The following is a 24,836-nucleotide window of genomic DNA, read 5'->3' as shown; positions in this document are numbered from 1 at the left end:
CATCACATCATTTTTTGGCTGTATTGCCATTTGCCAGCCAAGGTTAAATAGTTTTATAACCTTTCACAGTGATTCATCTCGCTTATTTTTTCTGTATTCCTTTTCTTCTCTCGCCAGATAAAGTATTATTGTGATATTGAAACAGAGCGGTAGCACATCTAAAATTCCCCTCCAATTTCTTTTGGCAGTTATTTCTTTATCATTGTTTTTACTTACATGGTATGTGATTTCACACATTAAGAACCTCTGTCTTAGCCAGGTCTATGAATCATTCACAAGAAGATGAAAATAAATTTCATAGGTAGCCCACAAATGTTTTTGTTTATGGGATCGTGTGTTGTGTGCGCGTACGTGCTTGCGTGTATTCTTGCGTGCTTGCTTTTGTGCATGCGTGTGCACACTAATGCATCGATGTGTGAATGTTTTAGGTGTTCCACAGCTCATTTCCTACTCCGTGTATGTCCTTCAGGTGACAGACTGATGATACCCCTATCTTTCCCCAACCCCCCACCACTCACTTCTCTGCGATAATCATTTATGGGGCCACACTACACTTGTGTAAAGCGGCGTCAGTGGTGGCGGCTCCCAAACTCCTGAAGGCAGCCCATAAATAACACTAGGCCAGGTGTGGATGACAGCCTCCCATCTTGATAAATAAATGCATGGAAATATGTCCTCCATCACCATCGTCATCTCCATCCCTTCCGACAATGTTTTTAAACAAAAAAAAAAGAAAGTTAAAGGAATGGTTCAGTTACTAGGCTATGCTGCAGTTTATCACTTTTTTTGAAGTATGTTTTTTATGGCCTAATGTCTGTAATATATTCATTTTGATGATGCCTGGCATGGTGATAAAAGAACAAAAGGAGCGTTTATGACAAAATTGTCCAGCGCAGCTGTGAACATTTTCATCCTCTAGTTGTCTGTCCCTTTGTGTATCTTCTCTTACTCAGGCAGGAAGGCACGCAGGCACGCACGCACGCATGCAGGCACACACGCACACACTTAAACACACACAATCACACTCTTTCTCTCTTTGTCTTTTCCTTTCCCCCTCTCTTTCCTCTCTCTCTCTCTCTCTCCTGTTTTCTCTACCCCTCTTTATGTCCCTCTCTGTCTCTGTCTTTGTGTGCGTACTGTGTGTCTCTGCAGTTCAATGCAAATGAAATCACCACCACTACCTCTCTCTCAGTGTGCCCTGGGTTTCCTTCACTCTAGTAGGGGAACCTTTGCGTATCTGCACCATTATAACCCTGCCCGTATGTTAATACCGTAACGTGCATTCAAATGGGGCTCGTGCTGCTCCAGAATGGCATCATCAGTTTTCGAAAGGACACAGTAAGCCGCGATAGTAATGCGCCAGAGATATTCAGCGAGAGGCTTCGGCATTTCAGATTTATCCCATCCATTCATCTTGCGCCCACTTGTGTTGCGTCTTCATTGTAACGGCCCGGGCTAGAATGAGCGAGCGTGTGGGGAATTAGGATCAATAATCAGCGCAGCAAATGCATGGTATCGTTCTCCATGTCATCGTTTCAGCTCGGGGCGAGGGAGAGGGCCTGACATGTCTTTCATTACAGTAACTGAGTAGCGGAGGAGAAATGTATATATTTGTGATTTGTTAAGCATCAGCACTCCATCTCAATGCGTTCATAAATGTCGTCAGGGCAGAGGCAGCTCGGTCAAGTCGTTTATTTATTTACTGCGGTTTAAGTCATTTTTTATTTATATGGCACAGTCGTACTTGGTGACAGACTGCAGATCTTTGGCCCATAGTTTATCTGTGGTGAACGTGGTTAACTCCTGTACCATTATGTTATTATTGTGCATTAAAATTGTGGCCTCACACTGTAGAGTTTCTGCGTTACGTGACTTAAAGCCAACACATGCAGGAACCAGGAAAGACGACAGTGCACTGCTGCTGTTTCATTTAGTCTACTTTGCTCCTTGTCTGTTGGAAATATTAGCTCAGATATGTCAATGTAGACATTTTAAAGCACATTGAATTGCATGCTCTACAAATAAAATTGCTTTGCCCTAGTTTGACTTAGCAGTCTATTTTGATTGACACAAAATCATTTAAATCTGATCTTTATTTACATTTCCATCTACATCTGATTATTATTTACATCTCACTGATTCTTGAAAGTTTGGCAAAAACATGTCCCTGCAGTAAAATATTAATTCTGTTGAAAATCAACTACATTTTCACAAACAAAATGAACCCAGGTAATGGCCAAGGGGTCTGTCACACGAATACACAGTTGTTTGAAATATTTAAGTGTAATTGTATTACTTTTCATGGCTATAAACCTGTCCACACCCTGTAAAAACGCCTGTCCCGTGGACTGGCATCATCATTTCAATTGACTTAAAATACAAAGATCACTAACAGAATTGAACAATATCACCATGAGGTGGAAGACCATATTAAAGTGGTTCTACAGATGTGCACATAGTGGATGTAAAACAATATTTACTATTATTTACTGATTGCTCAAAATGTGTCCAGCATATTGGTCACCACCGTCAGATTTTTTCTAAAAGACAAGAAAATCAGGTATGCACAAGGTAATTTTCATTACTGAGGCTTTAGCTCTACTGCCTACTTCACCATCACTGAAGCTCCTGTAAGTTTATTATTTTGTCCTCAATTTGTTAATTTGTTTGGACACTGGTACTGTCCCAACCATAAACTGTCAACACCGTCGGGGGTTTTAATAATATTGTATTACATTAATGTTAATAAATATATTTTTTTTCAGAAAAGGTATGAAGCACCCAAGAAACAGAGCGAAAATGAAATGGCTAATGTGAACAAACAATGCATAATATTTAAAAGAGTGTTTTTTTGTCTCACACCGTCAGATGTCACCACCGTCAGATTTTGTTCTGCTCATCATGTTGTTCCATATTTTACTAAATTGTGCTGGTTAATGAAACATTACTAGGCATGTTAGTAATAATTGTGATCCAAAATGATACTCTAGCCACCACTGAGGTGCATTTGGAGGTTTTTTTTGTCAGAAAACCTGACGGTGGTGACATCTGATGGAGTTCACCAAAAAACACATGTTTTACGTGTTTTTGACATGTTTTAAGAATATGCATACAATAAGTATCTACAGTTATGTTGCATTGTTAAAGTAATTCACTTTAATACAGTAAACATGTGTTTTTATTTCTAATTCTGTCTGCCGCTGTTGACAAAACAAGAAAGAGCCCATTTTATGAAAAATGTTAAACATGGGGAGCTTGGCCAATGCATTCACTGCACAGCCAAGACCTACATCTATGATAATACACCTCTATATTTTGGATTTGAACAACTTAAAAGCTGTTTTTACCACATTTTCAACAACCAGTGGCTTCCTTCCTAGATAATCTAACTAATGAAGTAAAAACACATGCTCATACTGTGCACACACAAAAATAAAGTGTTTATGCAAGATGCCATTGACTTGAAAGGGCTATTTATTTTGCTAAATGCAGGTACTAATTAGGCCACTTTCACCACTTTCAGATTACTGTCACCACTGTCAGTTCTTAAGTCACCACCGTAAGAAGGAGTTTTGGACATTTTAAAGGAATGTGCTTACAACATTTTCCTTAGGAGTTGTTGAAATATCAAAGTAATAGCCAATTTAAGCCTACACGAATATTTGTGAAATTACAAAAAATTGTTTGTTCTATTTAGGCGTTAAGTAAGCATCGTATGACGGGACATATTTTAAAATTAGAACACATGAAACAGTATTAAAATAGAACAAAAGTGAATTTTCAACATTTAAAGGCATATGTGTGAACCAAAAAATACACATAATCACTTAAAAACTCCAGATACATATGCAACCAAATCAATACAATTTTAATAACTTTTAATTGTGTCTGACGGTGTTGACAAAAAACAAGGTATGATCGGAGAAAAGCCTGATTTCTGAAAAAAAATACATAATGGGGAGATTGGCCTTGTGCATTTCTGAAAAGCCAAGACCTTAGTCTACGAGGATATACCATATCATTTTGTAATTCACTTTGTTTTTTTCTGTCAACATTACAACCTGTTTTAGCCACTTTCTCAAGAATCAGTGACCTACATTAAGCCAAAGTCCTGACTTTCCTTCGTCAAACTTCTTTGTTCTTGTCAAACAACTGAGAACTATGACAGAATACAATTGCAGCCATTAATATGGGCATCACGGAAGAACCTTTTAATATTCTCCTTTTAATAATTAATAATTAATACAAATTATGCAGCACCTCTGCCAGAATAATACTTTAATTGCTCTTCATTAGCCTCCTAACACTTAACACCTCCTTGAAGACCCGGAGCAGGAGGCTGGCTGGCTGGCTGGCTGGCTGGCTGGCTGGCACGCTGGCTGGCACATTGCGTTGCGACGACAGCTGTAATGTCCGCCCTGCCAAACACTGAGCATCTGCTAACAGACGTGACATTTGTGTCTGCTGTCCGTCAAGTCGAGTCTGAGAGCTCAGGGTGATGCCTGGTGGTGGTGGCACCCCTCTGGCGTGTTGTAGTGACTGTGCCTGTGTGTCTGTGTTCAGGGCTGACTCCACTTAAAGGGTTTATCTGGGTTACATGTTTAGCTGAGGGGCATACAGCTTTGCTGTCACACCACAGTTCAAAAACACAACATTTAAAACTCTCAAACAGTTATAAACAACATCACACTGCCCTCTTTGTACTTGGAGGGTCCCTGAACACAAACCGAAGTTTCCCAAGCTCTCCTTGTCTTCTTGGGAAACCTGTGCAGAATGAATTTTGTGTAACGACAAAACCATGGGTTCATCTCATTAGCTAACCTCCCATCTTCGTCTTGTGTTTTGTGGCCTCGTGCTTGGCTGACTGATACCTACGCCTCTGCAATGAAAATCCCGGCAGTCAGCCTTGGCACAACAACTTTTGGGGGTATTTTTGGGCAGTCTCGACCAGTGGCAAAACAATTACACTCAGGGCCCAGGGCAAGACACTGTCCCCCCATACGGCCTGCCAAGGTCACAATAGGGCCCCCACATCTGATACAGGAGGGTCCTCCTGGGCCCCGGGGCAAATGCCCAGCTTGCCCAAACCCCCCCACCTTATAGCTCCGCCTCTGGTCTCAGCTTGTGTTTGTGTGTTTCTCAAGGTGTGGAAACGCTCTGGAGCCTGGTTCTACAAAGCTCTACCCAAACATGTACGGCCGGTGAAGGAGACACCCTTTGAGTGCCGGATGGCAGCTGAGGGGAGGTGTGAGCCCAGGATAGTCAGCAGTGTGCCCAACCGTACCTACACATGGACACACGGCAAACGTGAGTGGTCTTGCTACGTGTTTTGGCTACATTGTGAGTGTGTGTGTGCGTGTGTGCGTGTGTGCGTGTGTGCGTGTGTGCGTGTGTGCGTGTGTGAGTGTGTGTGTGCGTGTGTGCGTGTGTGCGTGTGTGCGTGTGTGCGTGTGTGCGTGTGTGTTTGTTTGTTTCCCACAGATTTGTGTTTTTAGATTATTATTTTAAACCCTGGTTTCCAAAAACATTTGAAGAAATTCTATTACTGAAGTCTTTCTTTGATACAAGGGCTATTTGGTATGTATTTTTTGTTCACTTCCAAAGACCAACAACAACAACAACAAAAAAGATTTTGCCCTGCGGTGCCCCAAACCTTTCAGTGCTACTTTGTGTCTTTGATCACGTAGAACAGAGGGTTCACATAACCACTATTTTTGAAGAAGTGCTACATAACACATACAGTACTGTAGGGTTCAGGTTTGACGTCAGGCTGCAATCTCGCATCAAGAATGCCACAGTTGGATGCCCTCCACATGAAGCCTCTTCATGCAACAGTACATTTTATTGGCGGCCGAAGGGAACATTCTGATGCTGTTGAGCTGCTCAGAGAACACACTGCACTAAAAGTGTTACAAAATCAACAATGGAAACCGTTTCCTGGGATACCATGTTGGGGGGCGGAAAAGGACGGCTATACACAATATTCAGCAGGAAAAAGTCACACTCTTGAGGATTTAATGTAGACCACTCAAGAGTGTATTGTCTTTCACTCCAGGTGGATAATTTAGAATAAAGAGGCAATAATGACAAGAAGGATTAACATATTAAGCTCACGGTTTTGTAACCCTTTGTTTTCTGGCAAGGAATGGAAATTGAATTAATAAAAGATAGCAGTGTCTACTTGTTAACGGTAAATATTGTCACTAGGGTGCTGTTTCCACGTAGCAGGATATTTTTATATGTAGGTATTTTTTTCTCCTGTTTAGGTGGAAACAACATGTGGATAAAAATAAAAACTCTTTTTAGCATTTTAGCCCCCTAAATGGGATATTTTAAAGCCTGATTTTTGATATGTGGTTTTTAAAACTCTGTCATTCCGGGAACGGAAGGCCAAAACCAATGTAACAGGAGAAAAAAATACCCACATATAAAAGTATCCTGCTACGTGGAAACCGCTCCTAAGTACCGGTAGATGGTTTTGCTTTCTGTCTTTGAAGCCAATTATTTTATGCCTTCAGGTGCAGATAATCACATCTCAACTTTTTTTTGTCTCTTGGACAAAAATCCAGGATTATAAACATGGTAACACAGAACATCAGCACAAATCCACCAGTAGTAAACTCACTAATAGTTTTTAGGTGAAGAAAATTGGAAATGTGCCCCCTTATTCACTCCTTGTTGAATTATCATTTTTCTTCACTTGACTCTCCCCACGGAGAAACTCTGTTTCTCTCAAGGTGTAGTCAGTCACTATGCCAGTCGTCTACTGAGACACTCAGAAGTCAAATTATTAAACAAATGCAAACATCGCAGCAAATCCTTCACATAATCCTCAGAACATGCACCCATACTAGAAACCACACCACTATGGGTGGTCTTAAATGGTAACTGAAAACTGATCTTTGCATATGTGTAATTTAAAAATGGCCATTGAAATTATAGTCCATGAAAGTAGTGTGTTCTGCACAAACACAGCCTCAAGGACAGAACCACATTGTTATTCAAAATCTTTACATTCATTCCACTCTTCATTCACACTGTTCAATGAATCTGTCTTCAAACTTATGTAACTAGAAAACCTTGGAAGATTGAAAAGAGTGAAACGATCATTAAATTGTTTCTTTATGTTATACCTGTATATTTACACTGAGGAAATGCTGAAGGAACTGTTGAGTGTACATTTCATTCACTCTGATGACTTATTGAACACCTAGTTTTACTTTACTTTACTTTACTTTATTTGTTCAGGACATTGCACATTAATGAACATATACATACATGTACATATATGTAAACATGCCAGATTGTAGCCCAAGGGCTAATTTCCATCTGGTGTCCAATAGGCAGGCTAGATGTTTACAAGCAATAGACTTTAAAATAAAACAGACTGTTAGTAACAAAAGAAATAAAACCCACTACAGAAGCAAAAGGCATGCATGTAAATAAAAGGAAAAGAGAAAAGAAAAAGGTCCCAAAAAATAGGGCCATGTGTTATGTGAGTGTGTGTGTGTGCGTGTGTGCGTGTACACTGTAGAGGCTCAGACCATCAGTGTGAACATGTTTGTTGGGCTCGAAGCCACTTTTTATACTCCATCTTAAAGGTGGCTAAAGAGGGACATTCCCTTATATGCAGAGGAATAGAGTTCCATAATATGCCGCCTTTAGTAGATAATGCATTTTGACTGAAAGAGGTTTTCCTGAAAGGAATCTCTACATCTTTATTGACCACTGCTCGAGTTACTCGTGTTTGACGATATTTTATAAAATCCTGTAAACAAGGTGGCGCCAGGCCATGCAAAGTCTTATAAAGAAGACAGCTATAGGAGAATTTACAGAAATTGTCAAAACTCAATAGGTTGTACTTATCTAAAATGTTACAATGGTGGTATGAAAGAGGTTTTTTATCTAAAATTTTAAGTGCTTTTTTAAATAAACTCTCCACTGATTTGAGAGTAGTGGATCCCACCATGGTCCAGCTAGTAATGCAATAGCTTAGGTGAGAAAATATCATTGCATGCAAGTATGTCAGAGCAGCACTATTTGACATAGCACCTCTTATGTGCCTGAAGTTGTAGAGATTAATTTTTTTTTTTTTTGTTATCATTTTTATATGTTTTTTAAAAGAAAGATTGGAAAGATTTTCCATAGTAGAGGTTAGGTTCGGTTGGTTGGCAGTCCTATAGCCAGGCTATAACATCATTGCAAACATCACAACCAGATTGAGCAAAGGCAGATCCTATTGTTTTAAACTTCAGCCAAGTGCACTCCACTCCACACCTTGAATACAGGTGTTTCCCAAATAAAACAACTAACCAGACCCTCTGGCCACTACAGTATGACATGAATGTTGAGCCGCGTGCCTCTCTCGTTCTTCAGATTCAGACTCATGGCCTTTCCCCAGGAGACCACTCTCATGTATCAACCCACGTCTCCATTTCCATCTCATGGCACACTCAGTCAGGACCGCCGGCAAGGGGGGAGGCAAAGGGTCAGGTGCCTTGGGACCAGGGGTGCAGGCAGGCCAACTGACCCTTTCGACTCCTCCCCCACCCTACACCCCCATGCTTCACCCCACCCCATCAGCTTCCCTGAGTGAACCGACGTGACATGAAATGGAAATGTTCTCAGTACATTATATGTATTGGGGGGGGGGGTGCTTTCAGATGGCTTTGCCCTGGGCCCAACCAAAGCTTTCAGCGACCCTGCGTTCACCGATGAGTGTCCAATTTCGCTCTCGTTCCCTCACCTTCCATATTGCCCATACTGTACCTTCCTAGTCCCCATGTCACTTTATGAACATTTTGCAGTTAAAGCAACATACAGCATGCGTGTCACATGTCATTTTCCCATGTCCATCCCTAAATGATCTAGATGGTCGTAAATGTCCTGTGATTACGGTCGGTTATTTTCCCAAGTCGGCAAGCTTTATGGTCTTTTCCCCAGCTGGCCATTGAAGTCAATGGCTGAAAATATTATGAAATGACATGATGTTGATGTTGCGCAGACCTCAATGTGGACTTCAAGTATAATGCCATGGTAATGGTGAGGTACATTACAGCGTTGTGTTCAGACATTTCTTGCCGGACTCAATAAATCTGTTCTAAGCCAAAGGCCACATGGTTATTGACATGATGAAAAGGAATAAGAATTGATGACCTTCTCTAACTGCTTTGTGGAATCTATAGAAGAGTCGTTCTTGCAAAAAAAACTTAAGTCAGCCAAGCAAATTATACTTAAAAATTGTGTAATGTTTTGGCAAAGGAAAAACTGTGCACTCTCTTAAAATACCACATCTACAAAAAGTGCATAATCAATGACGTTTTATATTTACCACTGCTGAATAAGAGCAAGTCCCGCATTTGGTTGGAGAGCTCGTCCTATGCACTCAGTTTGGAGAGAGAATTAAACATTGTGAGTGCAATGGACGACAGAACTGAGTGTGTCTGATAAGGCCCTGGTAAAAACACTGGTATCAGGGCCGTGGCAGTGTCGCCTCAGGCTCTTACCTCTGCAGGTGCTCCATTTCCACAAACAGCACGTGAAAGAGAGAGAGCCTTGTTTTTATTTTTTAATTCTTTTTTTTATTTTTAAACAAACCATATCAACTGTGACGTTTGCACTAGCACACAACAAAACAGAGAAATGAACAGACTTTCATAGAGGATATTGGAAATATAAACTGCCCTAGCGGCATCAAATATAATTCGCTGCTGGGAGCATCTGGTGACAATCCATAGGGGTTTTCCCATTTATGCATCTGAGACTGGCTGATGAATCACTGTGAAGTGTGTCTTAGGCCGGCCGCACATTGCCTCCGACAGCACTGCGGCGCACTTTCGCTTCCGACATAATTCGGACCCCCAAACCAAATTTCACACGAACATAGCATTGATAGTCAATGGGCGGCGCCGACAAAATAGAACTTGTCTCTAATTGCTATCCGACATCGACGAATGTCCACGGACATCGGCGCCAGTGTGCGGGGTTCTATTGAAAACAACGAAATCGAACTTTTGCCCAGCAGTGCTCAGCACTTTGTCGGAGCCGGTGTGCGGAAGCCCTTATACGTCATCATATTTGTTGCGTTGATTGGTTTTAGTACTATCCAGTTGCAGCGCTTGTGCAGTGTCATTTTGACTATGCCTGTTCAGCATGGTACAGTGGCCTGAGAGTGAAAATGTTCAGGTTATGCAGAACAACATGATCCGTTTTATATTAGGTAAACCATCTAGGTATCATGTTACTTCAAATGATTTTAAGAAAGTGGACTATCTGCCTGTGAAATTAAGGGTTGAACAGCTGAAACGGAATCATATGTTTAACATTGTTAATGGGATAGCCCCTAAGTACTTGGGATCCCAGGTTGTAATGGTGCATACTCAACATGCCCATGGAACAAGAGCAAGTGTTCACTCCTGTAAGGTACCAGCTTCAAAAAACACAGCTCGCTGCTCTTTCTTTTATACAGGGATTACTGTATGCTATGGAATAGCCTTCCACTAAATATTAAAACGGCAGAAACAAAAAGGTGTTTTAAGCAAAGAGTTAGAGTATTTTTGTGGAATAAAGTGGAGAACTAGGTGACGTAGGAATGTGATGGCATATGTGTATGTGATATCTGATACATGTTTTTGTTAAGTCTTGTCCTCTTCCATCAGGGACCATGTTGGAAATAAGTATTAACGCTTTTACATGTTATCCCTTGGATACCTTTTGTCTTCCTATATCCATAAATAAACCAAACCAAATCAAAGCATGCGGATCAATTTGAAAGAATGCCTTTTGGCCCCACCTGCCTATGCTGAGCTTTGAGACCTTGCACTACCTCATCTCCATGTGGCTTGGCGTGCCATTGGCATATTAAAACCTGTGGGGGAATTTTAGAGCTGAACGTGTGGGTTCTGCCGAAGGCGAAACTCCACTGGAGTCCACCCATTGCTTTTTATTTAGGCATTCACCTTTTGTGAAATTCATTTAACGGCTTTGGAGAAAATGGCATCTGTCTTTTAAAGAAAGTTGTAAGACACAATCGTTTGTATTTTCTGCAGATTCAGCACCGTAAACATTACAGCCAGTTAACACTTTGCACGAGTAGCAGAGAAAGGAAGGGTGAGGTTTTATTGGCTATTGACCGTGAATATCAACGCTCCTAAATTAACATTTTTACCACATGTATGGTATACAAATGAAACCGTACACGTCTGTATTAAACTGGCCGGTCCTGTGATATGACATTAGTATCGACTCAAAACTAAATATTAAAAAAGAACGAAAGTCCCATTTCAGGCTTCATGCATCGATGCATGCAAATACTATTTCAAATCTATATTTTTCTCTATTAGGTGTAGCAAATCTAACTACCGTGTACTTTGATGTGATTTTTTGAATTGCTGGTTATTTACTTTCCTTTCATTACTTTGGCCTTTACCCATCTTAATCAGCTTTGTGCATGGTATTCTTCATGTGCAGGTGCAGGCTATTGTTATATGTCTGAATAAGAAAAGGTATTAAGTACAGTTTTGCATGTGCTATTGCTTTCTGATATCTTAAGATAATATTAAATCCACCATATTCATTCAGTATACAGTATCTATACCTGAACATACTTCTATTCGGAAGAACCACACTTGTAGGCAGGCAGATAAGTGAAATGACTAATTTAATACGAGACACTTGGCATGCCTTATAGTACGTTGCTTGTACCTTTACCTTAGCTCCTTCCTAGCCATAGGCTACACTTCCTTAACATGTTGTATCACCACAGATTTATGCCTGACATTCTCCTCTGGCCCTTTACCAAGAAAACATTACGAGACTATGGCTTTTTTTTAACATTTACTGGAAAATATCACCAATACACGCCTGAATATTCTCGGTACAGTACAGCAGCCATACCGTCCATGCCTGCCACAGGCCTGCTGGGAGCAGTTGGTCTTAAAGCAGGGACATTTATGTTCAGCAAATGTCCTTGCTGTGACCGAGAGAACATGATGCCATATGTGTCGTGCTGTATAAGCATTTACAGTTTGCCAGCTACTCAGAACCTCCCACTGTATGACGCATCCAGATTGTGTTGGCAAAAAAATAATTTACAACATGTTTTTCAAACATGTAGATTGGCCAGGTGTTTTGCTTATGTTAGTCTTGCGCTGCTTCTTAAAATGTATGCTGACAGTTGTGTAAATGGAGAACACCCCCCAATGCCCGAGTCATCTTCAGATCCACCGTAAAATACTGTGCCACACTTCTGCGATGCCAGCGTGCAGATATTTTATGGACCCCCATTAACTGCGGGACAACCTGCTGTCACCCATCCGTTCACCGTAGTCCTCATGAGGTGCACCGGCGTTTGTTTTGAAGAATGGAGTTGTCACGTTACAGTTTGCCCCACATGTATTCTCAAGCAGGATGGCCGCGGCGGTCGGAAGCCGGCCGGCATGAGTCTTGGCAGGACTGTGGGGAAATCAGATGGGTCCCGTCAGCTCGGCCTGTGACCCGTGTGAACCATGTGCCGGCCACGATGTGAGGCAGCGGATGTGGGCCGCACCACAGGGTTGCCGGGCTGCAATCTGGACTGTGGAGGATGGAGATGGGCTACTAGGGGGGACAGGAAACTCATTTCATCTCCGAAATTAAAAGTCGGCACACTGTCTGTATGTCCGTGGCCACCTCCACCCAGCTGTTTGAATAGAGGGAGGCAATACTCTAATGCTGAAGTGCATTTGGCCATTGTTGACTTTTATTTCCCACAACAAACAATCTACTTTCTTCTGGAAGAACATTCGCTAGTGGCTTTTAATTACTGAGCCTTTTTCCTTTGAGATTGTCTTTGTCTTTGAGTGCTTTTCTTGAGTACTGTTGAGTAATGAAGTTTCACGCCAACCCCTTTACTTCCTGAAATTGTTTTTGTTCAGATTATGGTCAGCAACAAACAGACATTTTTTTATTTTCAGTTTTGAACTATGCTTCTTATTTATGCAGGGAAAGTTTTGGTTATTTGTGTTATTTGTGTTTTGGTTATTCGCGTCCATTCAGAATTCTAACTCACTACTGATATTCCCATGACACCAACATGCACTATTTCAAAACTGATGCCTTTCTATCATTTGCAGTCATTTTTATTCATTAATCAAATCAGAACCACATTAAACACTGCCCACGCAGCAGGACCTGATGAAGCTGGTGAGTCTGCCGTAATACCATTCAGATTCATGAAAGGTCCCTCCCGTCATGGGGTTTCTGTTTTACCACTTCAGATAGCACCAAGGAGAAGGTAGCCTAATACTGGAGACATTGTAATAGTCTTGGCCTCTACTGGAGTTGCTAGGAGGATTTCTTACTTCCCCATCACCATATAAACCAAATAAAATCACATTATTCTGTCAATAAGACATGGGGCATGCAGTTCAGGGTCCTCTTATTTCTTTTTCTCATATACGGTATCCTATCATATCTGTAGTTGAAAGAACACATTTACCCCCAATACAAATAAGCCTTGAACCTTATGACTGGTTTTGAAATGGATTTGACACGCAAGGTATGAGTTTTACTTTTGAGACGCTGTGGCTAGAGATTGATTGTCTTCTATTGTACGGTGGCTTTTAAATACAGGGTTTGGACCAAGTTGTAGTGACCTTGAATTAAAAAAACAATGTTCCAATTTCCATGAAAAGCATATCTGTTCTTTGGCTTCGACTAGAATTGGTTCAATGTAACAGCTTACAGCTTTTTTATTTTCCGCATATTTTTCTAAGTGTAATCTTTGTCCAATACGTCCAGGCCTGCACAGGGTTGTAATAAAGGACTTGTCATCTTCAAGAAATAAATACCTAATTAACTTTGACTGAAATATTCCAAACCCATCCGATATTTTCCTGCATTAATTTTCCTGGGGTTAATCAGCATAAATGTATGTAAATTTGTAAAATGACATTGATTTGAATTGCATAAATGTGCAGTATCTGGTAGTCATACCAGATTTGTGAGGGCAGTGCTGTAGTCTGGTGGCTTTCTAGAGCAGAATGAATACCTACTGTATTATGCAATGGAGAACACACCATGAATACTTAAAAGACTTTTTTTCCCGGTTATTCTGTTACTTTTTATTTTACTTTCAGTTAAGCGTTCATGCTCATGTGCATTTCATCGATCAGCCATGTTATCTTATTAAGGGGGTCCATCTATGTTATTGGAAATATAATTACTTGAGGTTGTGAACCAAGACTGAAATTCCATTTCTCAGTATTGTGTGTGCGTTTGTGCATGCATGTGTGTGGGCATGCATGTGTGTGTCTATGCGTGTGCGTGTTATGCACATGCTCTACTCTACATGCTGTACAGGTTTGTTTGAAATTTTCGTTTCCTCTTCTGTCATACAGCTCATACGTAGCTAGCGTCTCAACCATTCATTGAACTCTCTCTCAGTGAACTATATAAACTCTTGCTGTTCTAACAGCATTACAGATGCTATTGAGTGAATCTAGCTCATTATTCAATGATAATTCAAAATGATCAGCCTGTATACATTTTAAGTTTTTTATTATTATAAAAAAATACTGTTATCATTGGAAGGTTCATTCAAAAACGTTTTAATTGTACTCTCATGGCTGATGACTTGAAAATTATGATGACTGTCATTTGTATTGATTATTTGGGGAAACAGCGAAAAATTTAATTTGCGTAATAATGTGGAATGCAGTGTAGATACTGTATTTGTAGTGTAAGTGTAGGTAGGAATATATGGCTACAATAGTAATGGGAACTCAGTGGTTGGTGCATAAATTAGCCTTTTGCACCATGATGTTGGACTAATTTTGTTTTGATGCAAAGCAGGTAGCCTATGTGCGACTACCGGTTTCAGGTAGAAAACAGTGGCTTCAAATGTATATGCATGTTTATGCCACCGAATTGTACACAGGTCGGTGCACCGAATGCAACTCATACCTGCTTCGAATGCACTGGAATGTTCAGTGTTCGAAGGTGTCTGACGTCACATGGAATAGGCCCATTATAGTAACCCTACAGTCCCACTGCCAGAGCACCTACACGCCCTGGAACACTTCACAGCAAAGCCCCAAAGAGGCTGTCCCAACAGAGACCGCTTGACACCCTGATGAAGTACGGCACATTTAACGCGAGCACAACCTGTGCACTCGGCGGCAGAAAATTACCTCTAAATGTTTATTTGCCCCCCAATCTCTCCAGAGGTTCCTTTTGACGACTGTGCGGAATACGAGCAAAGAATGCAGCCACCGCCTCTTCCACCACTGCTGCCGTGGTTGCCCAAGCAAGCCAAACCTTGTGCTGTGCTGTGCCCAAGCCCCTAGTGTTGCATGAAAAGGGCTTTTTTTATGGCCGTGGGGAATTAGCTGGCACTCAACAGCGCTTTTTGTCCCTCCTTCAATTTTTGTTCTGTGCCTTATAAATGGACTTGGAGTAATGCACAGTACATTAGACAAGCCTGCCTGATGGATCTGTAAGAGGAGAGGTGAGAGAAAGAGGCGAGGACGTTGCGGGGAGCCAGCCACTAGGTTTTTTTTTACCTTGACATTGATTTAGCTGGCAACAAAGCTCGGCTGATGTATAATAAGCACACACTCCCCTACTCAGATGAGTCATGCGGCGTATTGACTTGGAAGGAATGTAGGTGTTAACATCTTAGAGATACAACAATGGGGAGGGCTACTTCTTTCATTCGCCAGGGTTGCTGTGTGGGTGGGGTGTGTGCGTGTATGTGTGTGTGTGCGCGCGTGTGTGTGCGCGCGTGTGTGTGTGCGCGCGTGTGTGTGCGCGCGTGTGTGTGCGTGTGCGTGCCTGCCTGTGTGCGTGCGTGTGTGAGAGAGAGACTGCGTGCGTGCGTGCGTGCGTGCGTGCGTGTGTGTGTGTGTGTGTGTGCAGCATGTGTCCTTTACCTCGCAAGAGCACAGTAGATGACCACAGAACTTTCAAAGCACACGCTCTGAATGGGGGGAAAGAAAGCGTACTGGATGTTGTGTAGCAAGCATGCCGCAGAGAGCCGTATAATCCTATTACATAAAACATTTATTCCACACTCAATCCCATCATTCTATGGCTTGCTGCTATAACATGGGATGACGTACATAACATCTGTCCTTATGTGGCATCTTGCTTTTCCTTTTTCCCCCTCGTTTCATCTTTGTACAGAATTCCTGGCCTGATATGGCCGCTCTGCTATGTTGCGTTGACAATGCTGGGCTAACTGATACGATATGCAGTACTGTATGTGTGCAGTAAATTCCTTGGAAATCCGCACACTGTTGCTGCTCACCGATTTATTATAACACAACGTTTCGACCTCAGGCGGTCTTCATGAGGTGTATATGTCCTATACACCTGAGGAAGACCGCCTGAGGTCGAAACGTTGTGTTATAATAAATCGGTGAGCAGCAACAGTGTGCGGATTTCCTTTCTTCCTTTACGCACTTTGGTTTTGATCCAGCACCTGTTTTACTGGATGTGCGCGCATCATATACACTTCTTTTGCAGTAAATTCCTTGCCATCCATACAGTGTTCAGGATAGTAATGCGTATTATGCCCTGGCTTTCGGAAGATCGCTGCTTCACTGCCAACAGTTTGGAAGAGAGAAAGCCTATGCCTTTGAACTTTGAAGTTCCTTAAAAATACTTTTTGTGTACTTCTCTATAGCTGCGTGTGTGTGAGAGAGAGAGAGTGAGTGAGTATGTGTGAGTGTGCAACTGTGCATGCGTGCGTTTGGCATTCTCATCAGAGTCCTGTCAAGTTTTCTATTTCCTGCCTGCCCTTCACACTTGCTTCGCAGGTGACACATCGTCCACCTTTTCCCACACAGCTCTGCGCATGCTGGATGTTCATCCACTGGTCTCGCCAAAGGGCAACGACTTCACCAAAATTGCGGTGTGTGTGTGTGTGTGTGTGTGTGTGTGTGTGTGTGTGTGTGTGTGTGTGTGTGTGTGTGTGTGTGTGTGTGTGTGTGTGTGTGTGTGTGTGTGTGTGTGTGTGTGTGTGTGTGTGTGTGTGTGTGTGTGTGTGTGTGTGTGGTGATGGTAATGCCTCTCTCTGTGCCATTGAGTGCCGGCCTCCAGGGCTGCCTATTTCCAGAGGAAATGTAGCCCGGCAGGAGCCCTCATTGCTGGGGTTAGCCACTCAAGCTGTGGCCACCGTTGAGCCGGGGAACAGGGAATGGCTGTGAGTCACTGCTAGAAGTATAAGCAAAGAGCATGGTAATTTTCTAAAAAGAGTAAGGCAGGTAGGAGAAGGAAAAGGGTGATGAGCAGAGAAATGAGTGAGGGAGAAAGAGAGAGAGAGAGAGAGAGGGAACGAGAGGTACGGTAGGTGAGAGGGAGGGAGATGAGAAGAAGCACTGTGGAGTGGTGGAGAGAGGTGCAGAGAGTGAGAGTGCGCTAGCGGTGCAGAAGAGGCTGTAGTTCGCTGCTGATGGAAGAGGGAGATTGGAGCTGGCTGCTTCAAACTTTCCCTTCCCTCACTCTGCTCCTCTTCTCCTCGCTGCCCTCCTGGTTTCCTGATTGAAGCAGAAAGTCAAAGAATGCGCGCACATCAGTGGCACAGGTGCTGGACCACACGTAAGATAACTGAAAAGAAAATAAAGGTCCACAACACTGTTAAATGCTCCCAAATATTTAATGGCACGACGTTTCGGACTAACCGTCCTGATTGAAGCCCCAGCAGATGGGGTGTGGCAAATTGGAACTATGCAGCCATCACCATTCACCCTTCCCTCACACCCTTCTCCCCTCAGCCGCCATTGCATCCTCTCGCCACCGCTACCAACTCTCCACCACCACCACACCTCCCCTCTGTCTTTTTTTTCCACTGCCGTTATTCATTTTCAGCTTGGCCTGGGGCCACTCGTGTGGATGCTCATATGGTGATGAGGACACAAACGGCCTGGCACTTCTCCAGCCACCAATGGACCATCATTGCACATCATTATCATACACACCCTCCCCACCCCACTCACATCACCACCATACTACCCAGCACCACCATCACCACAGTACCGGTAGATGTTGCGGTGTCAACACTTGAGAGTTGAATTTGACACACATGGTGTTGGTCCTACTCCCCAAAGTGTTGAACGAACACTGCGCATAGAATTGACCGTGCAGCAGCCCCACCGCTGAGAGAGGAAGGGGGATGCTGATTTTTGGTCAACATGACTCTGCAGAGTTGCGCAGTCTCAGAGTTCACACAGAGTTTAGGGAACAGAGTTTGAAAACAAATGCAGTTTTGCTACCAAGTTCTCCATTACGCTCTATCAAATGCTTTACGGCAAGTGGTAGGGATTAAAAAGGGAGTTAACCGCATTCTTATGCGGAACACACACCATGGCCAGACCAATTCCAGCGTCTTGCTGCAGCTTAAACCGAAAGCACAGAATTGATTGTAACTGACAGAAGCATTTTTTTGTCTTTGGTAAAAATAGCAGTTTCACAAATCTTTTAGCTAAAACCAAATGTTTTTCCTGCGGGGGGTAGTGGTGGCCTTATGGTTAAGGAGTGTTGTTATTTCGATCAGAGGGTTGCAGATTTGTATCCCACTCCTAGCTCTCCATAGCCTAGAAATCTAGACGCCCCTAGCGACCGCAAATTGAATTTGCTCAGCTTTTTGCTGTGCGGGTCTGTCTGCGCTAGGCTAAGCTCTCCACACACCTACATCCATGGCTATACATGTAGTGCCCTTCAGCAAGGCTCCTATCCCCACGATGGCTCCAGAGACTGTATCAAAATACCCTGTAAATATCTGTAAGTCGCTTTGGATGAAAGCGTCAACTAAGTGTAATGCAATGCAAGTATGCATCAGTACAGCCCAGCCCAAACTTCATAGAAATTCACAATTGGATCAAAGTGAAGCCCAAGGAATCTGTGTAAAACCAAACACAAATCTTTTTTTTTTCAGGAAAACACTAGTTTATGTTGGCATGATTTTCCCCCCAGATTTCCAGCTCATGTCCTTAGGCTGTGTATAGTTTTAAAACTGGTATTATGGTATTAATTAATTATTAAACATGTATTAAATATTTATTAACTAGTATCAGTCTGAACGTTGTGTGGTAAAGTAAATTGATTGTTTAAAAAGCGAAAGAGAGTGTGTACATGTCACATAATGGAATCCAAACCCAGACATGTATCCACGAAGGATAAAAGGTGGTTTGAACAGTTCATAGTGATGTTGTAAGCATTCTGCATAGATAATGTACCACACCAGAGAGTTTAAGTTTATGAGGAGAGTTGAAGTTTGCAGACATCCTTTTATGCATTCGTTGATGGAGCGAATAGCCTGACTATGTCTCCTCCTGTGTGTGTCACTGCAGTGGTGTCCAGTGAGAGTGAGGACAGTGATTCGGAGCTGAGCGTCTGCAGTGGGGAGCTGAAGGCGGGCGTTCCTACTGACTGCAAGCCCCGCAGAGGATCAGGTGTGGCCGCCATTAACCTCCCCATGAAACACACACACACACACACACACACACACACACACACACACACACACACACACACACACACACACACACACACACACACACACACACACACACCTGCGTGTACAGACACACACACACATGCACGCACGCATGTACACACACACACACACACAGACATTCTTACATACACACACACCGACGTACACGGACACACACACACACACACACCCTCTGCACTGTCCACAGCTCACATAGACAACAAGGTTGCTTGGTCACCCTCTGGCAATCCCTCACTGTCCAGGAATCATTCAGTGGCACGCCACGGTCACCCTCCGGGGGCACTCAGCACATCTGCTTTTAATGACGTTGCACTACAAGAAGTGACTGAAGTTTCACTCTTTCACTTGTGCTTTTTCATCCAATTTGAATGCTGTTTTCTTGCATGTCAGCGTGCAGTATTGATCATACTTGATCCTCATGGCTTCTGTTTAGATGCAGCCTAGTGCAGGTAAGTTGCCGTGTCTGACTCGAAACTGCATCTCCATAAAGTCACATACTGTACAGTATATTGGGTGTTCTTTGTTGAACGTGACACGCAATTTCACCAATGAGTTCAACTACCTGACTGAAGCCCTCTATCAGTTAGTGTCAAATGATTTTTTTTATTTTAAAGTCATTGTGCTTTCAAACGTCATATTGATCACTTTTACTGACCAGGTAGAGCTTTCTAACCCCTGTGGTCAGGAAGTCCTATTCTTTATGGATGTCCTTTTGACATCCCTTTGAGCCATGGACACAGCTTTTCAAAAGGCACCTTTCCAGAGATGAATGAAGCTCTTGCAGTATGGGTGAAGCACTGGCAGTATGATATTACATGTTTACAACTTATAATAGCATACTACTAATGTCGTAATTACCTCCGTAGCAGTACTTCTACTTCTACTTTAGGCATCTTTGCACCTTTTGTACACTTTTTCAAAAGGCAGTTTGTTATCACTATCTGAAAACATTATAACACTTCATGAAATATATTTTTTTAATCCATGATTCAGTAGTAGTAGTAACATATTAGACTAGCAGTACATAGTTGTAGTAGACGTAGTAGTAGTGGTGATAGTCGTAATAGTACTGTAGTAGTAGAGTAGAGATACTTTGACCTCATCAGAAGCTAATGGACCCCCCTGCCAGAGGTGACAAATGTAGTAAAAGTAAGACAAACCGTTTCATTTTCAAGGCAAAGAAAGGTAAAGATTTTTTTCCCTGCCGCAGTTTTCATCCAATGCTGGTAACTTCACCGAGTAAATCTTCTACAGTTACTGTTCACCAATGTGCTACCTCTCTCTTACTATGAGCTGATTTTGAGTTGGTTGGATCAAATTCATGGCAGGGATTTCACTGTGACTTACTTACTTACTGCCCATTTTGCCTCCTGGCAAGTAGGGCAGCAATTTTCACTGTGATTTTAATGCATCTTCGTGCCTCATTAGGTACAGTGGAATAACTGTTGTTTAAAAAAAAATGTAATATAATGTACTGTTCTTGTACTTACATCCGGGTCCAACTCAGTATATCTAATCTAATTGGGCAGTTTTAGGGCCATAGGAATCCAGACAATTTGGGTGAAATTGGGCAGAATTTAGCACCTCCAGGCAGTATTTGAGCACTGTTTGGGCTGTTTGCCAGACAAATCTGGCAACACAGCACAAGGCCACAAGCAAAAGAAGACGACTGATAGGTGAGATGTTGAGTTGGGCCCCACAAACTAACTTCTACACTTCTACATTTGACACCTCTGCCTCCCCTCTCCACCGCAGAGTCCAGTGGGAGCTCGAGCCTGTTGCGGGCCCCAGCTCCCATGAGCCTCAGCAGCGCGGCCATCCTGTCGGAGAGCCGCTGCAGCCTGGCCAGCGAGCGCAGCAGCCTCCCTCCAGCCACCGAGGATGACGAGGACACCGACCACAGCCACTTCACCCGCAGTAAGTCAGGCCTCTGTCAGGGGTCACTCGATCAGGGGTGTGGATCCAATGCCAGGATTGATGGTAGGGAGGGTGAGGGACTAAGGTCATTTTTCTTTTTGCCGTGTACGTTTGCTCAGGACATTGACCATAGCCACCTCTACTGCAGTAAATCAGGCCTCTGTTATCGAATATACTGTAGTATGCAGGGTTGTAGATCTGACGACAGCCACTTCTCTCACAGTAAATTAGCTCATTATTAGCTTATTATCATTCCCATGTGCAACTTTTCGACCCATTGACCAGGCAGCAATATTGGACAGCAAGAGTATGCATCTGGCATCTACTGCTGCACTCAAAACCATGTGGCAACATCACTTTACTGCAGGTTAGGCTTAGGGCCGGGTTTAGGTGGTGATTGCGTCATTGCACATCCAACATTGCCTCCTGGTCAAATGACGTTGAAAATTCATGAAATTGCGCTGGTCAGTTATGTAAGGGATAACGGCCGACAAGGTTATAAGAGGTTAATGGCAAGGCGGTGGTTCCGAACTCTGGCGACGTGCGCCAGGCCCAAGCCATTAACCTTGTATAACCGGTCGACCTCGAAGGCCGTTAGCCCGCTTATCTGCCGTTGTGGTAGGGTACATTTTTATTCTCTTACTGTCTGCAAAGTTGTAGGAACCATGTCAACTGCACCAGAAACTTGTAAGCAAGATAGTGCACGTCGCTATAAGGGCGTCTAACTTGACACGTCTAGGATCTTCGTTTGGTATCCGGAGGTTGTGATTATTTAATTTTTCGTACACGATGTGCATGTTTTCCTAGATGCTTAGATCCTTCTGTGTGCGTTGCACGCTTGACGCCTGACTGCTTATCAGGGATTAATGGGCCACCCCATCAGCCAATCAGAAAAGAGAATTCTGTTGCGTGGGCAGATAAATATAGTATGCAGGGGTGTAGATCCGATGTCATTGTTTTGGGTGGGAGGCACAAAATGTATTTTTCTTTTTGCACATAGAAAGCAATGTTTTCTCATTGGCAATCAGCATGTTGAATGGGGAAAGGTCCCTCAAAAGTTGCTCTGTGTTGGTTGACAGCAATGAAACTGTTGTTTTGTCCATGGAGTCGGGGTGTCAATGAAGCACAAGACCAGAAGCAAAAGGTACATTTTATTGAGGACCCATTCATGGTTTTGAGAGATTTTGGGATGCGTGACTACGTGTCCCCTGGGATCTGCATCCACCTTGAAAAATGACACCTAGAGATATTGCACTGTAGTACCACTCTACTGTATGAGTTCCTGCCAAACTGTCAAGGCTCTTATACTGTATGTTGTAGGAATTCTGCTATACAAATACAGTTGCAGCTAAATCAACAGTTATTTGGCTATTTGAGAACCATCTCAGATTCACACTGCAAGGGCTTATTTGATTTTTTACTTCATTGTTATTCTGCAAATGTAATGTTTAATTTCATTTCACTGCAAGCTGTAATCTTGGTCCTAGCATTGTATGTGACAACCTTCTCTATTCTCTAATAGCATGTACTGTATATGTGACAGTTTATCGTGGCAATCTTATTATTAGGTGCACAATGTCGCACAATGCCAGAGAGGGTTAACAGCTTGTGTCGGGCTCTCGGCAAGAGAACACATCCTCTACTCAGGTGGTCTGCCTATGGAGCTGTTTTCAAGAAAACCCTTCTGAACCTCTTGACTTAAGTTGGGTAGTCCGGGTCCTTATTAAGTCGATAGGCCCTTTGAAAATGCCTCATTGTTCTTCCACCACCGGCAGGGTTTTTTCCCCGTGCCCTCTCTCTTCTTTCTCTCCAAAGACGTGTACTTCTTGCGGCACACAATCTCACGTTATCTTCTCTACCCTTGTTAACTCTATGCAGTTTTTTAATATGAGAGCAATTATGTCACTACAAGGAGGCACACACACACACACACACACACACACACACACACACACACACACACACACACACACACACACACACACACACACACACACACACACACACACACACACAGACACACACACACACACAAACACACACACACAGATTATGGCCATTTTTTTTCCTTCCCATAATGACTTCATTAGTATTCAAGGGACACGGCCATTTAGCCACAAGTGCCAAAGGTAGTATAGATTGTTTTTTTTAGCCCACCCTGGACGAAACTTCATCATCTTGGAAAGGTGCCATAGGGAGATGACTTGACAGGAACCTTGAGGAGTTGAAAAGTGCTCAAGGATGCTCGCTGAATATGTGGAAATATGATGCGAGAATATGTTGCCAAATCCGTTACAAATTGGCTCATCGTTTTTGATCGTTGTTGGCTGGCCCTCACCGTAAATCTCCATACCCCTGGCTGTACTCTTCATAGAAACAAGATACTCAGTTGAATATTTATCTTAAAAGGGGTTCCACACGCTTCCACACGTTTTTTCATCTGGTGCATCAATGGGAGAGAGACAGGTAATCTTGAACAAAGAGAAGATACCGAAGCAGAACAGATGGGATGCTTTTCTTTTTAATTCAAGTGCACAACATGTTAGTTGTTCTGTTCCATTCTCTTCGTTGGATATTTATCTGTTTCCACTAACTTTTTCCCTCATTGCATTGCATTACATTTCAGTACATTGCACTTAGCTTACGGTTGCTTAGGGACTAGTAGTTATGCACTGTAGGTACACAGGGCATTGCTTACAGTCCTAGGAACAAAATTGGGTTAGATGCCTTGATCAAAGGCACTTCTGCCATGGACAAGAGTGTAGAAGATGATCCACATTTTTCCTATTGGAATGGGATTCCCGGATCAACACCTTTACTATCATCACCCTTACCGTCGGCTATCCCCAAATATCACAGATGACCCCTTTTTTATTCCATTCAATTTTATTCCATTCTATTCTATTCCATTCTATTCTATTTTATTTTGAGAGGTATATAAAGTAAAAGTAGAAATAATAATAATAATAATAATAATACGTTTTATTTAAGTGCCTTTCAAGATACCCAAGGTCACAAAACAGAGAAATAACAGTAGAAAAAGTATTAACAAGCATCAATGAATCACAACTAAAAATAGGAGAGTAATTAAAATATAAAATGAAAATAAAAATAAGAATAAAAATAGTTCTACTATAGTAGAATGCATAGGCCTATGTATATAACATAAAATGAAAATAAAGTAATAATTAAAGGAAGTGGAAGTGCATGTCAATGGTGTGATGAATATGTTACAGTGAAGAGGTGCGTTTTAAGCTTGGATTTAAAAGCGGAAAGTGTAGAGCATTGACGAATTGACAGCGGGAGTGCATTCCATGGGGCCAACAACACTGAATGCCCTGTCGCCCATAATGCGCAGGTGTGTGGAGGGGGTGGTAAGGAGGAGTGTGTCAGTGGAGCGTAGTGTGCGCGGGCGGGAAGG

General features: G+C 42.6%; 1 protein-coding gene across 1 annotated transcript in view; it reads left to right on the top strand.

The window, feature by feature from the left end:
- doc2b (double C2-like domains, beta) overlaps positions 1–24,836 on the top strand; it is a 230,620-nt gene that overhangs the window by 29,992 nt on the left and 175,792 nt on the right. The window contains exons 7-9 of the mRNA XM_063204002.1: positions 5,145–5,307; positions 19,332–19,433; positions 21,254–21,415. Of these exons, the coding sequence (XP_063060072.1) occupies positions 5,145–5,307; positions 19,332–19,433; positions 21,254–21,415 (427 nt within the window). The remainder of the gene's footprint in view (positions 1–5,144; positions 5,308–19,331; positions 19,434–21,253; positions 21,416–24,836) is intronic.

The sequence above is a fragment of the Engraulis encrasicolus genome, chromosome 7 (genome assembly GCF_034702125.1).
Source record: "Engraulis encrasicolus isolate BLACKSEA-1 chromosome 7, IST_EnEncr_1.0, whole genome shotgun sequence".
NCBI classification, from domain to species: Eukaryota; Metazoa; Chordata; class Actinopteri; order Clupeiformes; family Engraulidae; genus Engraulis; species Engraulis encrasicolus.
This window is presented reverse-complemented; position numbering and strand designations above follow the sequence as displayed.